General features: G+C 37.7%; 3 protein-coding genes and 1 non-coding gene across 6 annotated transcripts in view; 1 reads left to right on the forward strand and 3 right to left on the reverse strand.

Annotated features, from left to right (window-relative positions):
- The window catches only part of LOC134813990 (uncharacterized), a 38,320-nt gene extending 20,693 nt beyond the window's left edge, over nucleotides 1–17,627 (reverse strand). The window contains exons 1-8 of the mRNA XM_063821944.1: nucleotides 17,486–17,627; nucleotides 17,151–17,277; nucleotides 16,811–16,901; nucleotides 16,465–16,679; nucleotides 16,072–16,165; nucleotides 15,780–15,882; nucleotides 15,465–15,543; nucleotides 15,008–15,242 (exon numbers count right to left, since the gene is read on the reverse strand). Of these exons, the coding sequence (XP_063678014.1) occupies nucleotides 15,008–15,242; nucleotides 15,465–15,543; nucleotides 15,780–15,882; nucleotides 16,072–16,165; nucleotides 16,465–16,679; nucleotides 16,811–16,901; nucleotides 17,151–17,171 (838 nt within the window). The 5' untranslated portion in view covers nucleotides 17,172–17,277; nucleotides 17,486–17,627. The remainder of the gene's footprint in view (nucleotides 1–15,007; nucleotides 15,243–15,464; nucleotides 15,544–15,779; nucleotides 15,883–16,071; nucleotides 16,166–16,464; nucleotides 16,680–16,810; nucleotides 16,902–17,150; nucleotides 17,278–17,485) is intronic.
- On the forward strand, nucleotides 9,882–13,893 carry LOC134813989 (glutamate--tRNA ligase-like). Of its 3 annotated transcripts, none has more exons than XM_063821943.1 (6): nucleotides 9,882–10,256; nucleotides 10,460–10,933; nucleotides 11,193–11,357; nucleotides 11,520–12,335; nucleotides 12,560–12,703; nucleotides 12,837–13,893. In XM_063821943.1, exons 5-6 carry the CDS (start codon nucleotides 12,618–12,620, stop codon nucleotides 13,588–13,590), a joined length of 840 nt encoding a protein of 279 aa, XP_063678013.1. In that variant the 5' UTR covers nucleotides 9,882–10,256; nucleotides 10,460–10,933; nucleotides 11,193–11,357; nucleotides 11,520–12,335; nucleotides 12,560–12,617; the 3' UTR covers nucleotides 13,591–13,893. The 3 variants fall into 2 exon arrangements, 1 of the variants encoding a protein (XP_063678013.1); XR_010160083.1 differs by having other exon boundaries at nucleotides 10,463–10,933.
- Nucleotides 17,628–17,793: 166 nt separating the features above from the next.
- On the reverse strand, nucleotides 17,794–26,697 carry LOC134813876 (uncharacterized). The gene is made up of 12 exons (XM_063821768.1): nucleotides 26,596–26,697; nucleotides 26,268–26,356; nucleotides 25,987–26,049; nucleotides 23,420–23,461; nucleotides 23,176–23,259; nucleotides 22,751–22,774; nucleotides 22,483–22,539; nucleotides 21,484–21,578; nucleotides 21,050–21,230; nucleotides 20,788–20,860; nucleotides 20,433–20,563; nucleotides 17,794–19,412 (listed from the first exon to the last, which is right to left on the reverse strand). Exons 1-12 carry the CDS (start codon nucleotides 26,679–26,681, stop codon nucleotides 19,288–19,290), a joined length of 1,050 nt encoding a protein of 349 aa, XP_063677838.1. The 5' UTR covers nucleotides 26,682–26,697; the 3' UTR covers nucleotides 17,794–19,287.
- Nucleotides 22,600–22,673, reverse strand: Trnan-guu (transfer RNA asparagine (anticodon GUU)). Its single transcript has one exon. It is a non-coding gene; the product is annotated as a tRNA-Asn (tRNA).
- Nucleotides 26,698–27,504: the final 807 nt, after the last annotated feature.

The raw sequence follows: 27,504 nt of genomic DNA on the forward strand, positions 1-27,504 counted from the left end.
TGTCGAATGATAAGCAGTTTTGTGTTGCTAAGTATAATGAAATTTGTGTTGCTGTATATCGTTGATATTGTCTTAGATATAAAAATAGGTCTAGATTCAATATTTAACGATAGTGAACATATACGTTACGAAGGATACGGGATATTAGTGTTTTCTATTATTCCGCTGTTTTACATTAACTATCAGTCGTTATTACGGTATTATAAGTGTTGTTTTGGACTATGTACTGTTGATCCAGTCATCTCATTACAAGGTAGTTCTCGGGGACAATATCTTAAATTCTTGGTACCGTGGAAATGTGACTCTCTTAAGAACTTTTTGATGAATGTTATAACCGTGTTTCAGCTCCACCCGGTCATCACTGCATTTGAGTTGGCTCTACACAGCAGGCAGAAGTTGAGTCAACTGATCGATAAGAAGTTTCAATTTGCCAGGTTGACCGTACAGGAGAAGATTTTAGAAAATGTACCGTGTACATTAATAAAAATAATCATACTCTACAAAACGTTTGTTCCAAAGGAGGGACTGAGTCAAGAAAACTACTTGACGTATTGTTCGACAGTGTACGGCATCGTCACTTTAACTTACAAAATATCTGGGTTTGAAAAGTTATGTCGTGCAGCTGATGGTAAATGTAGTACCCTCACCGGGATACAGACGAATCTTGTTTTCATAGCAAAATTTACTGCTGTATTATCTCGCATCATGATGCGCCTAATTCTGTACACCTTATCAGCGTATATCAACAAGACTTGGATATTTGCTGCTGGTATTGGACTACACATGATTATTACACTGATAATTCACTTATCAGCTTATCACAAGAGATTTGATGCATATGAATGCGAATCCACTCAGAGGAAGTGTGTAACATGGGACTACTTATTGGAAGAGGGTGGTGTCAAGAACTCAACATTAGTCACGTTAGGACGATTTGTGCTGATACTGTGCTTATCGTGGAGTGAAGGCTTCATTGTCAATCTAAGACATCCCATAGATTTACTGTCTGGTAGTACACCTCACACAGATCACCTGAGATCACCACTGTACTTTTTCAGCATCTACACGTTTCATCTCGTTGAAGTTATCAGTGTGACAGTGTTAGCAAGTATCGGCGTGCTAGAAGCTAATAGTGATTGGATAAAGTACCTGGGCTATGTATCAGTAGCACTGTATCTGATATATGGTGCTCTGCTCATTATTTACTTCACAGTACTAAACCCAGACAAGAAAGGAAAGCCTCTATCGGCGAACGTAAACACTCGATTTAAACACATGGGACACACTATACAAGTTAGTAAAGTGGAACAATACTGTCATGTCACACCTAAAAAGGAGATGAAGATAAACGGTAAAAAGATACTTCTCTCAACGGACTTGAACTTCCGACTTCAAGTCATGAAACCTTGTCTCTACTGTGTGCTAGGAATAAAAACATGAGAAGATCGAGTCAGAGGAACTAAACATGTGTTCATTGAAAGGGTTCATGAGGGGAATTAAAGACTGTTTTACCCACCAGTTTAAAAGACAGCTGGACTTGAGCGGCGAAGACAGTGATATCATTGATCAGCTCCGTTTTCAGAATCGTAGTGAAATAGAGTGGCTGATGAAAAAAGTTACAAACTACCACAAAGTGCACAGTCATCTGTTATACTTCTTCCCTGGTATTGATTTCATTGTAGAGGACAACACTGACTTTATCAATACTTGCGAAGAACTTGGTGTGTTTCGCAGTATTGACGCTATCACTGATGATGAGCTGAGTCCTGGTGTTGTAGCTAATTGTAGTAAGGTGGAAAAGAAAATAAAAACTTTGTACGGTACTTTAGTTTTAAGGAAACTGATGAAATTTCCGACACACAGTTTAAAGAATTTGATAGACTCTGTGAAGATTATTTCTTTCTACAAGAAGCTGCGTGGGAAAAAAAATGTCTGATTTGGTGCACAATAGCTCCCACTAAGATTCTCACTAAATACCATCATTCTAAATGGGACACCACTCAGTGTAAACAAGAAATCGAAAAATGGATTGAATCGAAGGAGAAGAAAAAAACTGTGAGTAAACACGCAACATTCCACTTTCACGGTAAACATGTTGCAAGTTCAGAAGGAGGGCCACTTGAAAGAGATCATAATAACAACGAGGGTAACCCTGAAAGCAACAACAACACAGGAGATCCCATAACACAGATGATTGTTGACAAACACTCATCATTCTACATTTATGGGGAAACTACTAGACAACAGTTGTGGGTCACTAGAAGATGGAGGGACTTGAGAAACTGTTGTCGTATTAACACGGCGTATCAGCCTGTTCAAGTGGAACTGGAAAATATTTGATTTACTGTTTATTTATATTTTGTTGTTATATTGCTATTTTGTATGGAAGCTTATACAAATATTATCACCTCATTCGTTACCTGGTGACGTAGTTTGTAAACGCTTCCAGTAAAAATGTCAGATATCAAGTTATCAACTTGTTTATCTTGTAACAGTAACCTGGACATTGTTACACTTTAAGATAAACTTTTTTAAATATCATTGAATAATTTGGTAGCTTAATTAAGTAGTCCGGTAAAACCAAAAGGCTTCTGAAACTGATGTTCCCCGGTCAACTCTTTCCCTTTGGTATCATGTATACTTTACTAAGGAGTTTTAGTGCAATATTGCCAGGTTACTGTTTCTACAATTTACATGTTATGTGAATATTATTGTTATGATATATTATCTCACACAACTGCAAATCACAATCACCGTAGACTGCATCGAAATTCAAATGATATGATGTAATGATACGTAAACAAATGCGTAAAATTTGAATTTAACTTCACAAGATAGGTATCGTAACGTAAAACATAAAAACAGGATATCTTATTGGTGTCAGAACAAGGTAACGTGAAATACCTTATCGGACTTTATTTGAACGAAGTTTAATTGGAGGCTCGAGGCCCTAAATTTAATTTTAATGTCCGTTCAAATAAAGTCCGATCAGATAGTTAAATTAAATACTGATTATGAATGCCTTCAAGCGTTCATTTTAAAGTCCTTTCAAAATTATGTCAGCCGTTCATGTCCTGTCAAATAACGCTCGATAAGGTATGTGATGGAATAGCTTATATAGTCAGCTATTTGCTTAAAACTGCACAAATAAGTACCTGACAAGATCAGAAAGCTGGACTATAACAGTGGGCGTCACATCACCAATCCACGAGAAAATTAGGGACGATAGTTCGATCGTTGATATGAATAGGTAGTATTTGTGCAGTATGTTATACAATATACAGTATGCACCTTATTATCTTAATCAAAAGGAGAGGGTAACCGTGGTAACAGTGACCAAACCCAAATAATGAACTCATTACATATTGCTACACTAAACTTTAAAAAGGGTTTTATAAAAATATGAATTAGTTCAGGATTAGATGATAATTTTGACTGTTGTAAATTGCAGCTGGCCCGATCTTAAATTTGATGTGGAATTTGCAAGTATTAGTAATGGTCGCAAAAAATGAACAGATTTTTCATTATACAATATCATTGGCTATGCGAATCACTAAGAACAAAAACAAATTCTGTAACATGATGAATGCAGGGTTTTACAGGTAAACTAATAGCAAATATTGACATTTGCATTTTTATGAATTTTACCGTAAAAAAAAACAAAAAGCAGATGACTTACCAAGTTTCAAACCATGATGTGGCTGTTATCAAGGTGCAATAACTTCTCCAGAGTGAAATTTTGTCAAAATTCTAAGTACTGTACGGACCGGGATAGTTAAATTACGTCGAAAAAACAATTTCCTTCTAAACCCACCACTCATCTCATAACATTTTCAAGATATCCACTGATTTTAAAGTTTAAAGATAGACTTTACTGGATAGATTTAATCAGGTATTGAAATATTCTGCTAACTCATCAAATAAATTTATACAATTAAACACTAACATTAACCAAACTTCTAAGTTAATAAGTTTAAATCTGTCCAGGTAATTAAGTGCCTTGTTATTAAGTGTATATTTGGAGATTTGTATTTAATCAACACGAAACTGCTGATGAACTAAAACTGTGTGTCACAGGAAGAATATGAGTACAAACCTGCTTGAAGCCAAATACCACACGTTTTACAGATTGAACATTTTAAAATTATTTGAACGACACTAAATTTTCATTCTAATGGTTGAGGTTCTACAACAAATATTCCGGTCCTGAATATTTCCTCATCAGTTCACTGTGACACGCAGCTTAGTATCAGTCTGCTTAGCTTCTGATCACAAATTAATCAGCCAGAATACCGTTACCAGTCAATCGGTTATCCTTTTATTTCATCACCGTTCTTAGTTACTAATTACATTACAATTAGTAACAGAGTTGAGGGCTAGTTTCTTCTTCGTAGATAGAGCATTGGAGCCCTGAGGACTGGTTTATACAGTCGTGAGGGTTACAGCAGCTCTGAACCATCTCAAACCATGATAAAATAACCTTGACTGGTAACCCATAAATACGCCTGATTGTGACAAATGAAGCTGCCTAAATTAATCGAACAGGTCTTATAAAAAAGAAATGATTTGAACTTGTAACAGTCTTGTCTCCAGTAATACTATATAAGGAGGTTGTTATCTATCACTACTTAGATAATACACATGATCATTCAAATAGCGCTTTTAATGAACTATTCAAATAGTTAGAAAAGATTATTGATTGTTAGAAAGTGGTGGTATACAGCTATTAAAGCTCATATACCTTACTCGGGATTATTATGACCGGGATAAAGTGGCGGGTTTAGGGTAATTTCGCCATATTTTTCCCGAACCACATTTTCACCGGTCGTTAATAAACCCGCCGTCTCAGCTTTTAGGGTTCCCAAGGGGTAAGGGTGCTCATATTTTAATCGTTGTCTTATATTCACTAAAGAAGACTATTGGGACACTTGTAGGTTTTTCGACTTTATTTGGCTAAAATTGCAAAAAATTCACCTTTTTGCCCAATTCTTGTCATATATCCTTATTGTCAAAGTTGATTTAAATAGGCCAATTTTCAATTTCTTAGGTATTGACTATCTCTACATAATGAAATAGGACTCAAAGTAAAAGTAACAGTTAAATTAAAACTTGAATTAATTAAAACTGTCAATAACATGAATCAGTTTCATCAGTCATTTATTCATAATTCTAAACAATGTGAACGATGCATTCTTTCGAAGATTTTCTACAAATTGAGTCATAATGGTTATTTGATACACGTAAACATTTAATGCTAATTCAAAACAACGAATTTGCTAGAGTGCTAGACTACCAACACGTTACTACAAGCAGAAAGGGGATCACAAAAAATTCCTATAAGTAACAACAATCTCACTATCAATTACATCTGAGACAAAATTTTTGAATCTAAAATTGAAAGGTTGGACACCGGTAAAATGGCGACCGGGAAAATGTGGTGGGTTTTGAGCAAGTTCGCCATATTTTTCCCGAACCATATTTTAACCGGTCGTTAATAAACCGGTCGTAATAATCCCGAGTAAGGTAGTCGTATTTACTAACTGTCACTTTTATAGACTTCATATGAGAACCAAATCACAGCAGATATTGATCATGCCGGTGTTAAAAGGTACATCACAGTGATAGTAGATATCGGAACTAAGCAATTTCACAAATACAATACGTATTTTATAGTGGTGGATAAAAATTGGAAACAGAAATCAGCTCCTAATGGAACTTTTGTGTCTTCAATTCTGTTTCAAACCAAAATCTCTGTATTATTCGACCTGTTCGGCTAAATTACACTTTGTGCTATTTTTCCACGCAACTGTTCGGTTAATTTAAAGTGGGTGTCTTTTGCAATATATTCAGAACTTTTTAATAAATTGTGTTACTCACAACAATCAACATCAAGCAAAATATTCGAATAATTTGCTAAATTTGAATACTCTCAAAATATAGGTTCTGCTAATTAGATACATGGACACCTAGGACCCACTTTGATAATCGATTTATAGGTATTTACTTGATCTTTTATAATTACTTTGTTGTTATATGTAAACTAGATAAGAGTCCTGTTAATAACGGTATTTACACTTTGACTTAGATAGTGTTACTTTTCGCATGTACACATTACATAAGTCACTGAATAATATAATAATGTTATCACGTGATTTATTTAACCTGCTGTACTATTCTTTAAATTTGTTTTTATTTAATTGACATTTTTATAGCTTTTGTTAACTGACATAAATGTCAATTACAATATTGCTATGACGTTTTGTAATTGTTGGACTCAAGTAGAGAGTTCAGTGTGATCAGCTTTTTTACAAAATGATCATCGTGTGGACTGACATACAATGCTTGATATAACATGGGGGTTAACAACCAAATTGCTATTAGCAAAACTTTCAGATATTGTATTTCTATTTGTTGGTTCAATTATCATCATACTTATGAATTTTTATGAACAGTTTGATGCGTCTATTACTCTTCGTTAAAACCAGATTTTTTCAAAATTTGAATGAAAGTAGCAAAATAGAATACACTCTATTAACGTAAATACTAACTGCTGTGAATTTTTCGGCTATTTTTTGGACGGTTTATAAATCTTTATTATATAGTATCATATAGATAAAATCTACGAAAAGCACTTACACTTTTGTACACTTTTTAACGCTACATTTTTGCCTCTTTGCTTCTATGTATGATGTAAAAAGTGTAGTTTCCGCAAGAAACCAAATGATGTAATTCCACGTCAGATTAAGAGCTAATTCTTTTAAAGCAACACGTTTTTAATGTGTTGATATCTCATCTAATTGCTATCTTGGGTAAGTCCGGGACAGTACCATTACCAGTGACATATCTGTAAAATCTACCTGAACCTTCCTTTAACCTTTTAGATCTACCACAGATCGTAAGCTTTCCCGGGAGAGGGTATTTGGTTTTACAAACTGTGAAGTCGTTCGGCTGTCTACAAATGGGATTCACAACAAGGGACGTGGAATATTGAGTCGACCTCACCATCGAGAGAGCAACTCTGTAGCTGCTTTCCTCGTAGAATTTTGCCAGCTTATCTTAGTCTTTATCATTTTTCTCGAAAATACTTCATGCGAACTTGTGACAGACTATTGTTTAAAATACCACTGACGAGGTGGATTCGTAACGTCTGGGTCTTTCCTCTAGATGAGGACAAGTAACGCTCAATGATCTGAATTGCCACTGGATTGCCACCGCCCTAAGATCAATATCTCAAGATCTGCTAAGTCTATCAAAGCCCTGAGCCCCAACAACTTGCCCTCTTCAATTCTCAGAGTTACCTCCCGTGTTTTGCATCATGACAATTCTACCAATTGGTGTAAATTTTGCGTTTCCAAAAATATTTATTTTAAATACGCACGAATTATTCTATAAACGTTCCTGCTTTTGCAAGAAAATAAATTCGTAATTTACTTCAGTAAGGAGTCGTAATGCACATATAATTCAGTAATGCTGTCAATAAATTAAAGTGGTTTGTTCGACGTTTGAATACGTGGCCAAGAGGAAGCTGATGTAGTGGCCCTTCGAGCGTGAATTTTGTATCCACAGAGGCCTATTTTCTAACTCCAATTAAGATAGTGTTAATTCGAAACTTCGTTTCCCCTCGGAAAATACAGCAAATTTTGTCACCAAAATTCATGGTGTTTATTAAATTGATCAGCTCTGATTCTATAACCCAAGCCGGGTAACATGTGATACCTGGAGGTCTGCTGTTGGTGATGCAGTTGCTCTACATTAGCATATTACTTGCTACAATCGGAGTAAACTATGCTCAGAAAGGTAAGTTTTATAAAATATAATCATTATTTTAAGTTGAAAACAGGTAAGTGTTTTTAATCGCGCGTTTCAGGTAGTAGTTTAACGTGCTATGAGGAATAAGAATTAAAAAGTGTTCGTCAGCAAAGTTTCAAGAGGATAACATCTTGAATAACTTTCAGTTTGGGAATGGACGACAGTAGAAAAAGGTAGGGATATTCCTTTCGTCCTGGTAGAACGACCCCTTGAAATAGAAAATGTACCCATGGAGGGCCTATCTAATGCAATAGGGAAAATCATCTTCAAAGACAAACACGGAGTCACTCTAACTTTCATGTATCTGATTCATGAGCTTCAGGGTTCACCATCGCCCGGCTCATACCAGATACAAAATTGTATGGCATCCACCGGGCCAACTGAACCATATGGGGGCCCAACGTTGCTAAACAACAGGATTAAAATCAGCAAGGTAACAGGAGGTGTGACTGTTGAGTTTAATGAAGTGATCATCATAGAGATGACCTCCGCCCCCGCGGGAGCCCCAGATGTAACCAAATGCAACGCTTTTCTGGGAGGAGATGTGCGGATCATAAAGTTTGCAAATGATGACACAGCCAGTGAATCTTCAGACAATATGGTTAAACTTAATATGCTTAATATATGGTTTCTGAAATAAGGCTAAGAGACATTTCTGAATTTTCGAAAAGATCAATTTGTTTAAAAATAAAATTCGCCGTTATTCTATTAAAATTTTAAATATTAAGTTTAACGTTTTAATAACTTTCAGTTTGGGAATGGACGACAGTAGAAAAAGGTAGAGATATTCCTTTCGTCCTGGCAGAACGACCCCTTGAAATAGAAAATCAGAGGCACATATTAGGTGCGATGGGTGCGGGATCGCACAATTTACCGTTTTCCCGCACATTTCCGCATAATTTATTGTTTTCCGCACACTTCCGCACATTTTGTAATTTTCTGCATATTTCCGCATAATCTAGCATTTTCCGCGTAATTTCGCATAATCTTGAAATTTTCGCGTTAAGATTTTCGAGTGTAAAAACCAAAATATTTTAAAAGTCGGGCCCTTTTAGGACCGTGACTCAGGCCCTTTTAGGACCGTGACTCAGGCCCTTTCGGGACCGTGACCCAGGCCCTTTTGAAACTCATACCTAGGCCACGTGACCCAGTTACCACGTGACCCAGGCCCTTTCGGGACCGTGACCCAGGCCCTTTCGGGACCCTGACCCAGGCCCTTTCGGGACCCTGACCCAGGCCCTTTTGGAACTCATACCTAGGCCACGTGACCAAGTTACCACGTGAACCAGGCCCTTTCGGGACCCTGACTCAGGCCCTTTCGGGACCGTGACCCAGGCCCTTTTGGAACCCATGCCTAGGCCACGTGACCCGGTTACCACGTGACCCAGGCCCTTTCGGGACCATGACCCAGGCCCTTTCGGGACCATGACCCAGGCCCTTTCGGGACCGTTACCCAGGCCCTTTCGGGACCGTTACCCAGGCCCTTTCGGGACCGTGACCCAGGTCGTTATGGAACCCTCGTCGTTACCGTACTTCGATCATACCTGCTGCCCTTTTTATCGGGTAATGAGCTCTATTCGTTGTAGCGTTGGCTTTATAGTGGGCTTAATGGATCTTGGATCAAATGGTTTACAAGTACTGACGATCAATGCCAACAAGCGTGTCACATATTTGCGATCACGCATGGGATCTGATCGACTCTATCAAGAGGCGTCTTCAAATAACTGTCTCCTGATCTCTACCACTACCAGATCAAGTCACTGTTCTCAGATAACTGAATCTCAATATAGGTTCAATCATGGACTTAGTAAAGAACTAAACCCTCAGTAACACATAAACAGACCTATTTTTGATAAGAGCGGCGGTTATACGTTTAGAATTTCCAAAGTCCTTCAGAAAATGCAAAAGAAAACCGCACAATTCCCGCACAAATTTCGAAAAAATCGTCGCACATTTGCCGCATAATTGGTAAAAATTTACCGCACCTTACCGCACATTTTACCTTTATAGTCGGATGCGGTACCGCATAATTTCGATTTTTTTACCGCACCTAATATGTGCCTCTGTAGAAAATGTACCCATGGAGGGCCTATCTAACGCAGCAGGAAAAATCATCTTCAAAGACAAAGACGGAGCCACTCTAGCTGACCTATTTATGATCTATAATGGTCCATCATCGCCCACTGTCTACCAGATACAGTATTGCATGTCATTCGCCGGGCCAACTGAACCATATGGGGACACACCGTTGCCAAAGAACAGGATTGTAATCAGCAAGGTAACAGGAGGTCTGACTGTTGAGTTTAACGAAGTGATCATCATAGAGATGACCTCCGCCCCCGCGGGAGCCCCAGATGTAACCAAATGCAACGCTTTTCTGGGAGGAGATGTGCGGATCATAGAGTTTCCAAATGATGACACAGCCAGTGAATCCTTCAGACAACACGGTGAGATCAATTTGTCTTGAAATTAAGTTTGCCATCGTTCGATTAAAATTGTTTTTGTCCTTTCTATTTTTACACACATATAACTTTTCTAACAGTTAGTGTTGTGGCTGCACAAAAACAAATGACGTTTAAAAAGAATGCCATCATAACTTACATTACCATAATAGCATCCTTAATCCCGGTTTGAATAGTTTTATCATCAGCAGATTGGCGAGCTGTGGAACATGAGAAAGAATACCTCTTTTCCTGGGCAGCAGCTCCATTAGAGATCCGAACATCCCAGCCAAACGGCCAAACATGGATCAAGTTCATGGACAAAGATAAGAACAGCCTCGGGAATATCCATTTTAGATACTATGCCGATATTGCTGAACCAGTATATTTCAAGCAAATATTTCCCTGTGATTTGGAATCTCAATTTAAGGAAAGTGGAAAGGCCTTGATTCCAACATCTCAGCATAAACGCTGGTCCTTTGAGAGGTTTCCAAGCAACCAAGGGATGGGCCTAAATGTGAAGTGCAACGACATTTTGATCTCCACTTATCGTGTGCCCGATGATTTCCCGATGATGAATGCAGTTCTATGTCCTGCCTTCTTCAATAGTGATGTCCATTTCATAGCATTCATCGAGGATAAAGGATTGCCGGACGGGGAAGAGGAATACTTTAAAGACAACGGTAAGACAGGGGAGAATTTTAACCCTATGTCATGTGGATTGTGGGGTGATCCGGAATCAGCGTTCAAAAATACATCAATTCAAGTTGGTTTCAATCGAGTGTAGAGTGATTTAGCACGCTCGAAGACAATGATTGTCGAAACATTAATTTTGACTGTCAAAGTCGACTGCTATTCGAGAAACATATCAAGATGTCATGTCCTTGAAGAATACACATTTTTAAAAATAATTCCCCTCAACTAAAAACCAATCATATCCAGGAAAGTGTAACACAGGCGAATACGTGGACTCTATGAACGGGGGCTGTACACCCTGCCGGGTAAGGACCTACAGTCTAGGAGGGGTAGATGCATCATGTGCCAGCTGTCCAGCCGGGAAAACAGTGCTGGAGGGAGAAGGAGGCTCAGAGAAAGACTGCACTTGGAGTAAGATTGATAACAGTAATCATTCACTGTCTTCTTATCAGTATCTCTAGACATTTTAAAATATACTAGTATTATAACCTGATTCTGGTGTATCGTATCCATTAAATAACCCATCATCTAATAACAAGGTCACAAATATAACAGCTATAAACCTCCCCTCAGAGCCGTGTAGTGGAGGGTACTACCTTGATGGTACCACTGGATGTCAGCTCTGTAGTAAAGGTAGCTACAGTGCAGGAGGCAGAGTGGCAGAGTGCACGGCTTGTCCCACCAACTACACAACAAATGGTATAGCGGTCAAGGTGGAGGATTGTCTACTTGATCCAGGTAAGGTGGTTGGAATTCGTGAGTATGGTAAAGGAGGAAATTCCAGTGAAAGGTGGTTGAAATGTGCTGATTTCACCATCTTGGTGGCTTTATACCAGGTACTAGTTTCTAGATCTCGGGAAGGGGGTTTGGAACAAATAATAAAGGTTTGACGAGGAACATAATCTGTATGTATATTGTATATACTATACAGACTATTTTCTTTCACTTCATTGACTTCAAGTCTTTGATGGTGTCACAATTTACAAACCAAACAGTCTAAATTAGTAGACGGTGTTTGCCGAGCAGCCTTAACTAAAGATATCAAATTTGTTGAAAACTGAGGATCCCATGAGAGGAGTTAGTGAGGAAGAGGTCCTGTCGACGGATGAACGGCTTCAGAGAAATCAGTACTGCTGTCGAGAAAGTTAAGAACCTTTACTAAATATTAAATCTTAACAATTAAAGTTATATGATATAATTTGTATTTCAATTTCAAGGTTTGCTTACATCTATGCACAGTATGAATTTTTACTGATTATAGTTACTTATCACAACTATATCTATCTGCAGGGGTCAGCACTCAGCACCTAAACATCCTCTGTTCTCATCTAAACACTACTACTAGTACATCTACAAATAATATCCAAAACCTTCATCACAGACTTCCAGGTACATAATTTAACCTGTAATTAACTGAAACAATTATAATAACACAATTTAACTTTATATTAATTAAAATAAACTCGTTGCAAGTTGAAATATGTAAGATGGACAATTCTTCCGCGATAACTTAGGTGGTAGGTAGATAGTAATGAAGCTTCTTTTCCTAAAAATCATTCGAAGATAACATTTCCAAAACAGGATTAATTAATTTAACTACTTACAACCTGCAGGCTGAAAGACAGTCATGAAAGGAAAGGATCGCACTAATATAAACAAAAGAGTTATTCTATGATCGTGCGGACCGGAGAGAGAAGTAATACAGAGTTCCTCGGAGCAGAACACTCGAATGATTCCGGTGCACTCTCCAAGTACGAGTAAGTACAAGAAGGATTTTCTAGTTTATTTACACGTTTTCAGGCCTTTATTCAAATTATTAGTATATTTGAGAATTGGTCCTTTGATGCAGTGTTCATTATTAGTCCATTTGACATATGAAATGTCTCTCAGAAACGGACTGAAGATAAAGCAAACTGAAGCACTAGCTGTTGAAACTGAAGAACTAGCCGTTGAAACTGAAGCACTACCCGTTGAAACTGAAGCACTAGCCGTTGAAACTGAAGAACTAGCCGTTGAAACTGAAGAACTAGCCGTTGAAACTGAAGAACTAGCCGTTGAAACTGAAGCACTACCCGTTGAAACTGAAGCACTAGCCGTTGAAACTGAAGAACTAGCCGTTGAAACTGAAGAACTAGCCGTTGAAACTGAAGCACTACCCGTTGAAACTGAAGCACTAGCCGTTGAAACTGAAGAACTAGCCGTTGAAACTGAAGAACTAGCCGTTGAAACTGAAGCACTAGCCGTTGAAACTGAAGCACTAGCCGTTGAAACTGAAGCACTAGCCGTTGAAACTGAAGAACTAGCCGTTGAAACTGAAGCACTAGCCGTTGAAACTGAAGCACTAGCCGTTGAAACTGAAGCACTAGCCGTTGAAACTGAAGAACTAGCCGTTGAAACTGAAGAACTAGCCGTTGAAACTGAAGCACTAGCCGTTGAAACTGAAGAACTAGCCGTTGAAACTGAAGAACTAGCCGTTGAAACTGAAGAACTAGCCGTTGAAACTGAAGCACTAGCCGTTGAAACTGAAGCACCAGCCGTTGAAACTGAAGATACTCATTTTGAGACAAAAGTAAAATTTTTGAGACTGAGACTGAGTGGATATTGGACTGATTTGAGAAGGACGGAAAGTCCTCCAGAAACTTAAGGACCAAGGTGAAATAAAGTAAATTACGAAACAGTTGGCTTAAATTATTTAGCATAATCTGTTTATATGATGTTTGATGCCTGCAACAAAAGCCATGCATCATGATTTCAAAAAACGTTTAGATCAGTGGTTTACTTTTTTAATTTCTTGATTTGCTAAATGTCAATTTTCGACGTGGATTAAATATATTCAATTGATCAGCAGTTATGTGAACAGCAGTTAATGATTACGATTGATAATTTTTTTTTGGTTAGTTTATAGTTGGGTACTTTGTAGCGTTTTTTTAAAGCTCAGCTCTACGAACTCCTGTTTAATTTAGTTATTCAAACCGGGAAACCGGATAAATGTACATATGGTTTACACGTCCCCAGAACCGTCATACCAAGATTTAGCAAGGTGTTATCCATGATACAGTAGACTTAGCCAGACCTCTGGAACTTTAGGTGCCTCATCATGTAGACGTATTAGTGAGATACCCTGGGCTGGGTTACCTAGGTGGGGTACCTTGGACATCCTGGGTAATTACCTGGACTAAACACACCATCTCCACATCTAATTCCACCAGGATTTAGGTCAAATATTGGCAGCAGTCTGCAGTTCATACCAATGTCTAGACATTGTCTAGAGTTATATCTAGCAGTAAGCAAGTAATGACTGTGAAATGAACATTACCCTTTGTAGGGAATTGGGAAATTGTGATACTGTATCATGTTTGCTAGACATAGTATCTGGAATTAGTATCGTTCCCTTGTTTGTCACATGATCGCTATTTTAGACAAAGGAGGAAAAGCTTTGGTAAGCTGGGCAGTGATGAGGGCAAGGAGTTGAGAGAGCAGCTGAAATATAGGAATAAGGAAGCACCATTAGTTACCGCTAGTTACCACTAGTTAACACTAGTTGCCACTAGTTACCACTAGTTACCACTAGTTACCACTAGTTACCACTAGTTACCACTAGTTAACACTAGTTGCTACTAGTACTAGTTACCACTGGTTACCACTAGTTACCACTAGTTACCACTAGTTACCACTAGTTACCACTAGTTACCACTAGTTACCACTAGTTAACACTAGTTCCCACTAGTTACCACTAGTTACCACTAGTTACCACTAGTTACCACTGGTTGGATACGACTAATGTTTATTGTTTACTGGCCTACTCTTACTTTAGCATGTCCATTTCAAGAGAATAAAGACCATAGCCTGAGCCCTGAGGTTGTCTAAGAGTCTCAGGAAGTGTTTCACCAGTGAACAATGGCAAACAAGGGTTCGTTAATTTTACATCTTACGAGTTATGACACCAGAAATAGTATAGTAATATAGTAATAGTAACCACTAGTTGCCACTAGTTGCCACTAGTTACCACTAGTTACCACTAACACCAGCAATAGGGACACAAACTCTGACATTTAACCAACCTGCTGAGTGTTTAGTGGGACGACACTTTACAGGAGATCCTGATATCTTCATGAAATCAAACTTGTTGCTGACATCTTTCAGCGGTGTTCCTGGGGGCTGATTGGCTGTGAGGGTACCACGTGACCCAAATACTCCACTCTGATTGGCTGGTGAGTTGAAAAGGAGGCTGAGATTGGCTGGAGACTCGCCAGCTCTGCTTGTTGGTTTCGAGTCCTCGTCCTCGGAGAACATGGCCTGGGTATTGAAGATATTATCACATAGTACATACATACTGTCTCTCACGAATATGTCATAATAAGAGAGTATTACAGATTCTTTGAAACAAACACACTAGTAAATATCATAAGTTTATATTATATTTATATTTATATTTATTTATAAAGTAATGTAAGAAATTAAAGTAAGTAAGATATCACGATAAAAAGAGCTGACTGGCGGCTTATGATCATAACTAACCGAGCTTGGTGCTAGAGGAGAAGATTCTCTCTTTTTTGGAGATCTTCTCACTTTGATGACAGGTTTCGGCGTATTTTTTCTGAACGGAGCTAAATTTTAAACTTTAACAGTAGCGGGTCAAATAAAAACAGTTGGACCGTACCGTCGAATGTGATTCAAACTCAACAATCAACATTCAATATTAATGATTGATTTCCTGACCAAGCCTAATAAATTAACTTCTGAACTCTTAGTTATAATATCAATATTATTCAATACATAATAATAATGTAGTGGTGTGACTGGTAGATAAGGGGATATATAAACTTTACTTACCGCTGTGAAACAGTAACAACAGTGGTCTTTGTAGTGAAAACTAGCAGCACAGATAAGGCAAGTAAACAGTATCTCAGAACTTTGTAATACAAATGGTATACTCCTGGGGGAGTGGGGGTGGTCAAAATTAGGGTAGAAATTGAAAGTTACGGGAAAATGTTGAGTAAAACCAGCAATTTTCCTGGTTTAGTTTGTCAATAGTTTATCACAAATATCGAGGCCCAACTCGTTGTACAAATTTAAAATTTCAGGAAAAATTGCGAGAAATGAGTTAAATCCTGGGCATTCCAACCTGGAGCAAGATAAGAGAACTTGTAGACAGTATAAGAGAGTAAGCTTAGGACTATGCTATGTAAGTGGTGCTGTCTCAACACTACCGTAGTTATCTGAAATTATAGCTTCGTGATGTATGTGGCTTAGGGTTACTGGAAAGGAGATAAGCGCCTCAGGCCATCCCAACGTTCGGGATAGACCCGCCCTTGTATTTTTGTATTGTTGATGTATGAATTTGATTCAAAATAGTATCAAGCGAGTCCATCGAACTTATTTGGGAAATGAGGATCCAGCGCCAAACGGCCAAGAAATTGCAAATGTTTGTTATCCAAGAGTTTAACTGAGATTCTTTTAAAAATTAAATATGAATAACTAATTTTTGTATTTTAACAAAATTGCTAAAAATCCTAACCTGAATGACTAAAACGATAGTGTATATCGTTCCATCAATATCAGCCGGATACAGCTCCTCGCTTATTTCTAGGAACGAGTAAACACTTGTATTATTCAGTGTGGTTGCTATGATGTCATAGCTCTTGTTGATGACGTCACGTGATAGTTTGGTAACTTCGCTGACGAAGGAACTGGAGTGACTTTGTATCGCTGTCGCTGATAACGTCAAATTAACTGAAATGTGAAGTTTAGTTCTACGATTCATGTCAACAGGGTGGTCAGAAAACGGCGAAAATCGTTCAAAAGTAAATCAGGTTATTTTAGTTCAAAGTGTTAGCTGTTAATAGCAGCCTCTCAAAGCTTACCGATAAAGGTCTGGTAAAAGATACAGATGAGAATCAGTACAGTGGTCAATATCAGGGTAAACGCTATCAGGGCCAGCGTGCAGGCTTTAGACTGAAACAATGATATTGTGAGTATCAGTGTGAAAATCATGGCCACAGTACTCAAGATAATTTAGGAAACGTCATCAAAAGTTTGATTTCTAAATTGTAAACTTCAAAAAAGTGGTCGAATAATCGCTCCTAATTCACAAAAACGACACTAAGATTTAAGCACACACAACACGACTAATATCCTCGCACTAATATACCGTTACAATAATGACTCTAATATATCAAGCCACCACGTAGTCTACCAGTCTACCTGTCGTGATTTGGAGGACATTCCCTCACTCTCCTCACTCCCTGCCGGTGTCACGTGACATACCGGATACTAGCACGGAACATCTGATACAGAGCGGGCTTTGTTGGTACAGGTACGCTTCAAACTCCTGGTGGTGCGGCGGTGTTATGAACACATTCCTGGCCTAACGTTTATAAATAAATAGCTGAGTAAATTATAATTACTACACTAATTATGAAATACTGAATATCGTATTCGTGCTTTGTCTCCTCAAATTCAAATTTTCTATTATAACATATTACATTTTGAGTTATTGCCCCCCAATAACTCAAAACCCGGCCCCCTCGTTAACTCACCACAGTCTCAGCGTCAGTACTAACTGTCCCCCCACATCTAGCACGCAACTTAGCGTCCACCACCGCTTTTCGTTGTGAACACTTGTAACAGAGGGTAGCCATGGCAACCAACACGATCCTTCACCGCTTAATTGTCACATCTATTGGGAGTGTATTGTTTAATCTCAGGATATGTTAACGAATATTATCTTTTTCTTTAAAGTCATTGAATTATTTTGTAGTAGGGAAAATGAATGTTAAATAGTTTAAGTATGTTGGGTCGTCAGTCAGTCGGTCAGTTTGTATATTTGAAAAATAAACACAGAAATTGAAAAACAGATTTAAATAATATAATACAAATAATAATCGTCTGGCATGTTCATACCTGCTATCCTAAAGTTGTAAGAGACCTAGTACTGCCAGAACAATTTTTCTGATCAAATTTTGTACCAATTACCTATCATGGCGTTTCACTATTTAACTTAATTTCAATATTAAAACCTATAAAATTATGTTACGCTTCCCTCAAAAAGTCATCAACTGGAATTGACTAAAATGTAACATTTAAAATTATCATGATTCAAATTACGTTTATACCCCCTATAGCATTGACTTTAAGTTATATTCTACAGCATAACACTCATGTTATTCAAAAGCCAAAGATTAATTTGAGTAAACAAAGAACAAAAACTCAAAAAAGCAGCTTTCTTTGTTTGAGCGGAACAAATATCAGGAAACAGCGTTCCGTCGCGAAAAATCTGAATCTTCTGTAAATTTTATCTTAACCCTTTTAATTATCTTTACAATTGCAAATTACGAGTTAAGAAGGCCGAATAAACTATTTAGAATAATTTATAGATCAACAAATAATATGCTAATACATGGATTTTAGTTATTTATTCCAGTTTTTTAACTAAACTTTATGTCGCTTCCCAAGGGGTTCGATAAATTAACCTCCCTTGAAAACTGATAAAATGAATGTATACAATAGCTGATAGTAGATTCCCTTACTTTAGAGGCTCTGTTGGACACAGACGATTTGAATTTAGTGCAAAAATTGAACAAATGAGCCCGAAAAGATAGTTACATATTATGTAGATAGTTTTTGCAGCAAGGCTTCGATATAAAGCAACCAAGAAAGGACGTACCGTGTAATGCTTCCAATTCTAAAATAGATCAAGAAATGTCATTTCTAAGTGAGGGAATAAACTAAAAATATAATCTTGGATTAAAGCACACATCCTGTGATCATGTCTCATATTTTTGAATAATCAACTTATAAATATAATACTTTAAAACATATTATCCCAACATTAAATCAGCACTGATAATATAGCTCAATGGCCACTGAGAGGAAACAACGGCCTGGTGCTACGAAAGTAACTACAACCGACTGTATCCTAGCCTTTCTCAGTCTGTAACACGAGGGATCATCGCCATTTTCTACTTTGTGGTATTTATCGTATAAATAGCGAAAGATACCGAAACAAATGTTCTATAAAATGTAAACTCAATGACATTATCCTTCTCAAAGGGTATATAAATCTGAAATCTCGTGGAGAAATGGCGACTGACGATGATCCCCCAAACATCCAACTTCATCCTGGACCAATCCATCAACTCCACAACCTGACCTAACAACAACAACCTGATCAGTCTACAGAACAGTACCGAGCACACCATCACCACACAAACGAGTGTGCTGCTACCGCACGAGCAAGTGTTACCGCGCGCGTGTTACCGCGTGTTACCGCGCGCGTGTTACCACGTGTAACCGCGCACGTGTTACTGCGTGTTACCGCGCGCCAGCTCCTCTGCTCCCGCTATGATCCCTCAGTGGAGCCGTTACTGGGGGCTTCTTCCGGGGGATTGTACTCTGGGTACTCGCGTGAGTACTCAAACTCGTTCTCCTCTGCGCACATGTGCCCCGACAGGTACTTCATCATTCCTGCAGGTATGATTCGTAGTCACAATGATTCTTGTTTGTGATTGGTTGTACAAACTTATTAGTTAATCATTGCGTGATTAAAGATCTGAGTAATTTTAATCTCTTATAGTGGGGGGGGGGTAAGGCTGAATATGTGTGTGTGTATATACCAGTACGACAGTACAATGTACAATCAGATTATTGGTATATACAATGTACAATGTACCATGTACATACCAATAATCTGATTCTACTGATTCTTGTTTTTATCACTACTACTGCTACTACTACTACTACTATGTCGGAACTAAGTCCGATCTACGCCAGATAACCCCCTCCATATATCCCTGTCCAGCAACAGGGTTCGCAGGCCCTCTTTAGAGTTTGTCCCAACTTTCTTCAGTAACATAGACAAGTAGCTTTGTCTTGGTCAGCCTTTCTGTGCTCTACCATGCTCATCGGTTCCCATAAGACTAAATCAGACTGGCAAGTAGCTCAGGATGTCTGATGCAGTTTCCCGCCATTTTTAATCTCCTGCTTCGTAACTTGTTTGACAGCCTTGGTAGGCTACCATACAAAGTTATATTGCTGACCTTGTCCTTCCATGAGATACCATCCACAGTATCTTTGTGTATGTCCTGTCCAATCTTTTATCTTGAGCCTTTGTCAGTGTCCAGGTTTCTGATCCGTAGAGCAGTAGTGACAGTACTGACTCACAAGCCGCTATCGGCTATGAACAATCTAATCTTAAGGCTCTTTGAGAGTTTGGATTTCCAGATATCCTTCAGTCTATGTAGGGCACCCCATGCTTTTCCCTTTCAAACCCTTATCTCCCTACTTGTGCTCTCAATCCAGGAGCCTAAGTAGATGATATCATCCTCATTTCCTATGCTTTCCCAGATGGACTTTGGAGGTCGCTAGATCGATCCTCCATATTTAATGTCATAACCTTGGTCTTGCCTTCGTTTATGTGTAGCCCCAGGCCCACGCTCGCCGCCGATTCTACTCGGTGCATTTAAAACATGTGCATTTAAAACTCACCGAAAGTCTGAATTCTTTTAGTTTTAAAGATAGGCATCATATCCTCCTCTACCAACATAAACTTCTTATTCTTGGGGTCTTGTAAACCTCGAGCTTTTATCAATGCCCACATCTCTTTAACCACCGTATGTCTGAAACATTGAACGTACATTTACAGTTTATCTAATTGCTGATTACTCATTGCACGGTGAGGAGAGGTTAACATATTTTTTTAAAATAAAAAGGCTTATAGAGGTTAATACTCAGTAATTACTTAATGTAAGTACTTAATGTAAGTACTTATTGTAAGTACTTAATGTAAGTACTTAATGTAAGTACTTAATGTAAGTACTTAGTAAGTCAAAGTTTGAAGTACCTTGACATATAGTTATATCCAATAACATCTGATAGAGTGGGACTCAGCCACAACTTCTTGCTATACATCGAATCTGCAAAAAAATACAATTTAAAAAGATACTGCAGATTGGTCACGTTTTTATCATTTTGCTGACTGTCAATAAAGCATTGTAATCTAATGTTTTAATGTCTGACCATAGGAGTTCAATTACGTAAACAAATGAGAAAACTGCCCAAAACATAATAGGATAAAAATGACAGATTGAACAGTAGGTACCCACTTTTTGATCGGGACTTATCCTTGGCGGTTTTCTCCTTCTCAATCTTGAAGATGTGTTTTTTACAGTGATTTGTCAGTGTGGAAACCCTAATTCTGTCTTGACCGAAAACTGCTTTGAAGTCTTCGTCACAGACGATATACATTCTGTCGTAACCCTCGTGCAATTGCCGTGACAGAGCTTCCTGAATGAGGAAGTATGTTTTATAACAATAAAAGTATGTTTTATAATTGTTAGCAATGGTTGAAGCAGGGGCAGGACGCTCGCCAGTCGCCAACCCAACAAAACTGTCAAAGTCCCACTTCCCACAACAATTTCTTGAAAATAGTATCCCTAGCTTCACACCAGGAATAACACCCCGGTATACGGTAGAGAAATGGGGCGAGAGTATTTCACTACGGAGTTCAAGAGATGCTCCCAGATACTGCTCTTCTAACCTGATGAAGTCGGAGACTTATTTCTGACATAGGTAAAACTTCTGCTCCAATAATCTTTGCCAATTCGGGTGACACCCTCACATCTGTTTTTGAACCTGAAATATTTTTGTTATGACTGATTTTTTGTTGATGGCAGTCTATCACTTACGAGACAATAAAACTTTAAATATAAAACTTTAAATATAAAACTTTAAACAAGTTTTTCTGAAGGCCAAATCCCTGGATGAATTTCAGTACATAATTTGAAGCACACAAAGTTTTGGAAGTTACAGTTAAGCTTGATGTTGATTCAGTTTTAATTTAGAAAGGAGACTGAGAGATGCCATGTGATGTGCTGTGTTTTACGGTCGTCTGAGAGTACAGTGACTGCGGACAATCTTAATATGACAGTGCGTGCGCGGACTAAAATAAATCACCGAAAATGTCACCGCGCTTTCCATTGTTACACCGCAAGATTTGGCGTACGCCACCAGTTTGACTCAGACGGGCATTGGTAGTTTACAAGAACCCGTACCGAGAAGCGGACATCCAGAAAGATACAGCTGCTGTGTCAAACTCCGGTTGAAATTCATACAGTGATTTGATCGTACCATAGCTGTGGCAGAAAGATGTTTCACGACTCTTAAGACACGGACATGGGAGTATCTCCCTTTCTCCCATTGTAAGCTCCCAACCAACGCTAAGGCCTTATTCCCTCCAAAAAGAAGGATCACATGATTAAGCCAATGTTACACCATGATATATTGGTTCCTAACTGTACAGCAGTGGTCGGATAGGAAGAAGTAAGAACGGTGTATAGAAATTATATAATTAAATCGCTGTTCTGACCTGCTCTACTCTTAATTCTGGGAAATTACAAATGGGATAGACTAAACATATTGAGCTCAAAAACAATAATAGCCTATAATGTATAATTAGCTCTTCTTAGCTTTTCTTTAGATTGTGGTTAATATCTCTATATTATATTAACTTGCTGAGTTAATGTTACATTTAAATTACCTCGGTTGTTGATCTTTTTACATGCACGATTTGACGTTTGTGCAAAACTCGAAACATCTGAAATAAAATGAGCATGTTCATTATCTGAGAAAAATTTACTTCAAAATGCAAAAGACTCGCTCCTAGCTGGACTTGAACCAGCAACCTTTCGATTAACAGTCGAACGCGCTAACCGATTGCGCCATAGAAGCTTGAAAACAGCAAAATCTTGAATAATATATCCTGAGTTATCTTGGTGATGAGTACGGTAGTTACAAATTCTACTCACCATTCGAATTTGCTGTTTTGCCACCTGGATGGATATATCAAGATTATATCAAGCAGATTTCTTGATGTGAAACTAATTAGCTAAGATATGAAACAAGAGCAACCTGAACAACTGTGTTTTGTCAGTCGGCACCTATATATTATATAATTATGGTTTTACAGATGTTTTACATAATGTTTATCAATCCAGCTGCAGTCTGGTAGTGTTGAGTATCACGAATATTTCTCTAGCTTTTATATTACATGTTTTTTGCCTCATAGTAGTTATTTTGATTTTGTGTAAAACATGTAACTGTAATCATTGATGTAAAATTTAATTGGTATGAATTTTGAAATTTAAAAAATGTGAGAATTTGATCAGTCGATACCGTAACATAACCTAATCTAACGCAGATACAGCAAGAAGTACGATCTGAAAAAACTCACGTTTTTTGGCGGGGGTCTTGGAGACCGGTCTTTTGGGGGCAGTAGTTTCGAGTTCAGTATCCGAGCCTGATGACACTGAATCATCTGAAATGTTGCTTGTGATATTTTCTGGCCACAAAATGGTCCGATATCGACGGCCCTTTCAAGGCAAAATACTGGAAACTATATTTATAATTAATAATAAATTCAACATGGAATTGATACGATCTCATTAAAGAAAGTGCTCGAAAAAAGTAGAAATTACCGTCAGAACTTTGTGTCTGTTTGGTTTTCTTGTGATTCTTTTCTGAAATTAAAGGTTTGTAAAGTTGCACTTAATGAGTAACAGTTAACCGTATGATCATTTACCGAGGCCATACATAACAAGACTTTTAAATGGTTTTTCATATCTCTTCCGAGTTTTTTTGTGATTCCTTAACGCATTAAATTTAAATCTGTATTAAATTATTTGACAGTTAAAGTTTTATTTATCTTGCCTAATTTAATAAGATGAACAAATTTCAATTATATCAATTATATCAATTATATCAATTATATCAATTATATCAATTATATCAATTATATCAATTATATCAATTATATCAATTATATCAATTATATCAATTATATCAATTATATCAATTATATCAATTATATCAATTATATCAATTATATCAATTATATCAATTATATCAATTATATCAATTATATCAATTATATCAATTATATCAATTATATCAATTATATCAATTATATCAATTATATCAATTATTTCAATTATATAAGTTATTTCAGCCGTATTAGCTTTTTCAACGAAGATCACGAACGATTTAAGTTATTACGGCTGTAAGGAGAGTACGTTAAATTAGAGTTGCAAAAATAATGGCACTGTAAAACATATAATCGTGATCCTTAAAGTTAAAACGTTTGCCCGAGATATAAATGATCACATGACAATTTGCGCTATTTTGGAAGATACAATTAAGATCCCTTATTCAGTTATTCACTGATAGCTAATAGCTATATCCCGAACTAAACTGAGGGCCCTTCAGGGTTTTGTACAGGCAAGCCTCCCTATACAGCTGTATACCTCTCTATTATACTGGGTGCCTCTCTATAACCTTTAGCTAATTAGCCTGTTTTGAGCAAAAACATGCACAGAGAGGTTGCACTGTAGATAGTTGCCATGGTCACGTGCATGACACGTGTAACGAACGTCTAGAACACGTGTATGGGGCAGTATCGAGATAGCCCGACCACTGGTCCGCGGACCACTGGTCCGCGGACCACTGTCTGCGGACCACTGTCTGCGGACCACTGTCTGCGGACCACTGTCCGCGGACCACTGTCTACCAGATCATATTACTGTATAATAACAGTATTCGAGGACGAGCAGGGAACCAGGGACATAGATGCATTACACCCAGGACAGGACATGGAGCTCTTTAGGAGGTTTTTCTGGAATAGGAAGTCTCTAGCATTCTCTAGGGAGGCGGTGGGTCCATTAATTTCGTCCATTAGACAGAAGAGTACCATGTCAGGAATTGGAATAGTTGTTGTTGTTGATGATGGCAACTGATAATACTTCACCAAAAACGAACGACTTATATACCACATTTTAATCGTAATCATTTATTTCATTGAGCAATCAATATTATTCGTAACTAATTATATCCGAGAGACCACATTTGAATCGTAATCAATAGTTTGATCCAGTAATTTACTACGCTACAATTAATTATGCTAGTCGTAACTAATTGCATCCAAGATACCATACATACCATTCATATGATCTGGCAACCAATCAACTATTCACAAACACCTGTTGCTTGATTCAGGGGATACTGTTATTATACAGTAATATGATCTGGTAGACAGTGGTCCGCAGACAGTGGTCCGCAGACAGTGGTCCGCGGACCAGTGGTCGGGCTATCTCGATACTGCCGTGTATGGTCGTGGTTTTGATGTTCACTAAAATATGTGTGCCCTTTTGCCCTTTTAAGCGTGTGCATGCTTTCAAAAATGTAATTAAAAGTTGTGTACTGCTATTTAGTAACATTATCTAATTACCATCATTATTTAAACATTTTCATTGCTGGGTATATTCAAAATACACTCAAATCGATCGTAATCTGATCTTCCCTTAGAGCCTTAGAATAATGACATGAAATTGATATCTTTATCTACTTGGGATAACGTTTTCACGAAATGTATACAGTCTATATATATATACAAATCAAGATTAGCTGTTCACAAATTTAGTACACTAATCAATATCAATGATACTTACCTTAATTAATTACAACCCTAACCAGCGGCAAGTTATACTTACAATCTGACCATTAAATGTACGAAGAGGATTATTTTAATATTGCATTGCTTCACTTGCTTATCATTTTAGTGCTCACTTTAAAGCTTTAAAAATTAAAATCTGCCATTTAAGGTGTATAAAATATCACGTCATAACTGTACACACCTTGGTACGTTTTCAACGAATATCATGAGCCAACCTGTATTATCATGCAATAGCCTATTAATAATTCCTTATCAGTTGTTTCTAAGTAAGCGCATGTACTTACTGTTCAACTAATTGATGGTACATTTAAACCCCGATTTACAGGGCCTGAATTTAAAGAAAGTTTCACAGATCCCCAAAAGTGTATATTTCAGGAGTAAAGAATTTCCACAACTTTGGAACGGTGAGCCTACTTTTATCCCCACCAGAATACTTACTCCCTATTTGATCTATAGGTAAAATGGTTGCAGAGAAAGAAATACACTGTTCGTAATAAAAATTTCACAAATTTCACAAATTTCACATATTATTATTACCTGGTTGAGGAGATGGGGCACGCTTGTTAATTTCTGGTTCTTTCTCTTCCTCACTGCCCGATTCTAGAGGGAAATTGATATGTTATTCCTTAGCTTCAACACTCATGGCAGCGTTTATCTTAAAGTTTATAAAATCATGAAAAATAAAAGATGTGCAATTTGATGAGTTTCTGCAACAGCATGTTACAAAATTTACACTCCAGACTCCAAATAATAAATTAAAGATGTCATTAAATCAACAAATAGCAAGAAAATGCAAATCAAGTAATAAGTTCACACACCCATCTCATCTATCAGTTCCATGATAGTCTTATCAATAAACTTCTTGTGTTCTGTCAAATCACACCCATAGTCCTTCTCTAGCTGTTTCCTGAAATAGTAAAATAGTGAAATGGTGAAATAGTGAAATAGTGAAATAGTGAAATAGTGAAATAGTGAAATAGTGGGAGGTGTTGCAAAAGAACAAGGGAGGATTGAATTTGAACAGCCGCTTGATATTTTATGGGTACTGATGAATATCACAAAAAATCAAACAATGCACGGTGCAGCACGTGCAAATATGGAGATTAAATTTAAAAGGCTATTGTCAACATTTCAGATAGTACTTACCTAACTTGCTTTGCTGAAAGGTTGTCTAAATCTGCAGTTTTAAGGATTTCTTTTACAGAAGACACCAATTCTTTTTGGGATGGCATTTTTAAAACAATTGCCTACATATGCATTGTGTTAGTAAATCAAGCCAGGGCTGATTGAAACTCCTAGATTTAACATTAAACTGTGGTTATGAAGGTAAACACAAAAATGATACGAAAATTACATAAATACCCACTTCAGATATTTACAAAAAAGTATAGAACCATTTCCTGAAGATTGGTTAAAGGGTGTGATCATTGTTATTGGGAAGAAAGGAGACACTTCAGTCTGCGGGAACAACAGAGGGATCACCTTAAGGTCTACAGCATCTAAGCTTTTTCAGATGATTCTTCTTAAGCGGTTACATGCTGGTATGGAGTGTCTTCTCAGGGAGAATCAGTGCGGATTTAGACAGAACCGCTCATGTATTGATCAGATTTATTCTCTCCGAACTATTATTCATAACTGTCTTGAGTTTAACATTCCTCTTTACATTAATTTTGTCGATTTCAAGGCAGCGTTCGATTCTATCAGAAGGGACTTTATTTAGTGCAGTATGAGACACTATGGGCTGCCTGAAAAATATGTCAGAATATTTCAGTCATTTTTTGGGGGTACCATGAGTGCCGTGAGGGTTAATGGGGAGCTGACAGACTGGTTTGATGTTAACTCAGGCACAGGTCAGGGTGACATTCAAGCACCTCCTGTCTTTAATTTCTGCCTAAACTTTTCTGCATTTCTGGCTGAGACCAACAAGATCATCAGTCAAGGCGCAGTGCTGCAGAAAGAGACGAAGACGGTCGAGGAAAAGGTCATTTTGGACACCGATTATGCTGATGACATGGCTATTATGGACAACTCAGGGGAAGGCCTACAGGAGTCAAC

The sequence above is a fragment of the Bolinopsis microptera genome, chromosome 4, assembly GCF_026151205.1.
Source record: "Bolinopsis microptera isolate Bmic1 chromosome 4, MBARI_Bmic_1.0, whole genome shotgun sequence".
NCBI lineage: Eukaryota > Metazoa > Ctenophora > Tentaculata > Lobata > Bolinopsidae > Bolinopsis > Bolinopsis microptera.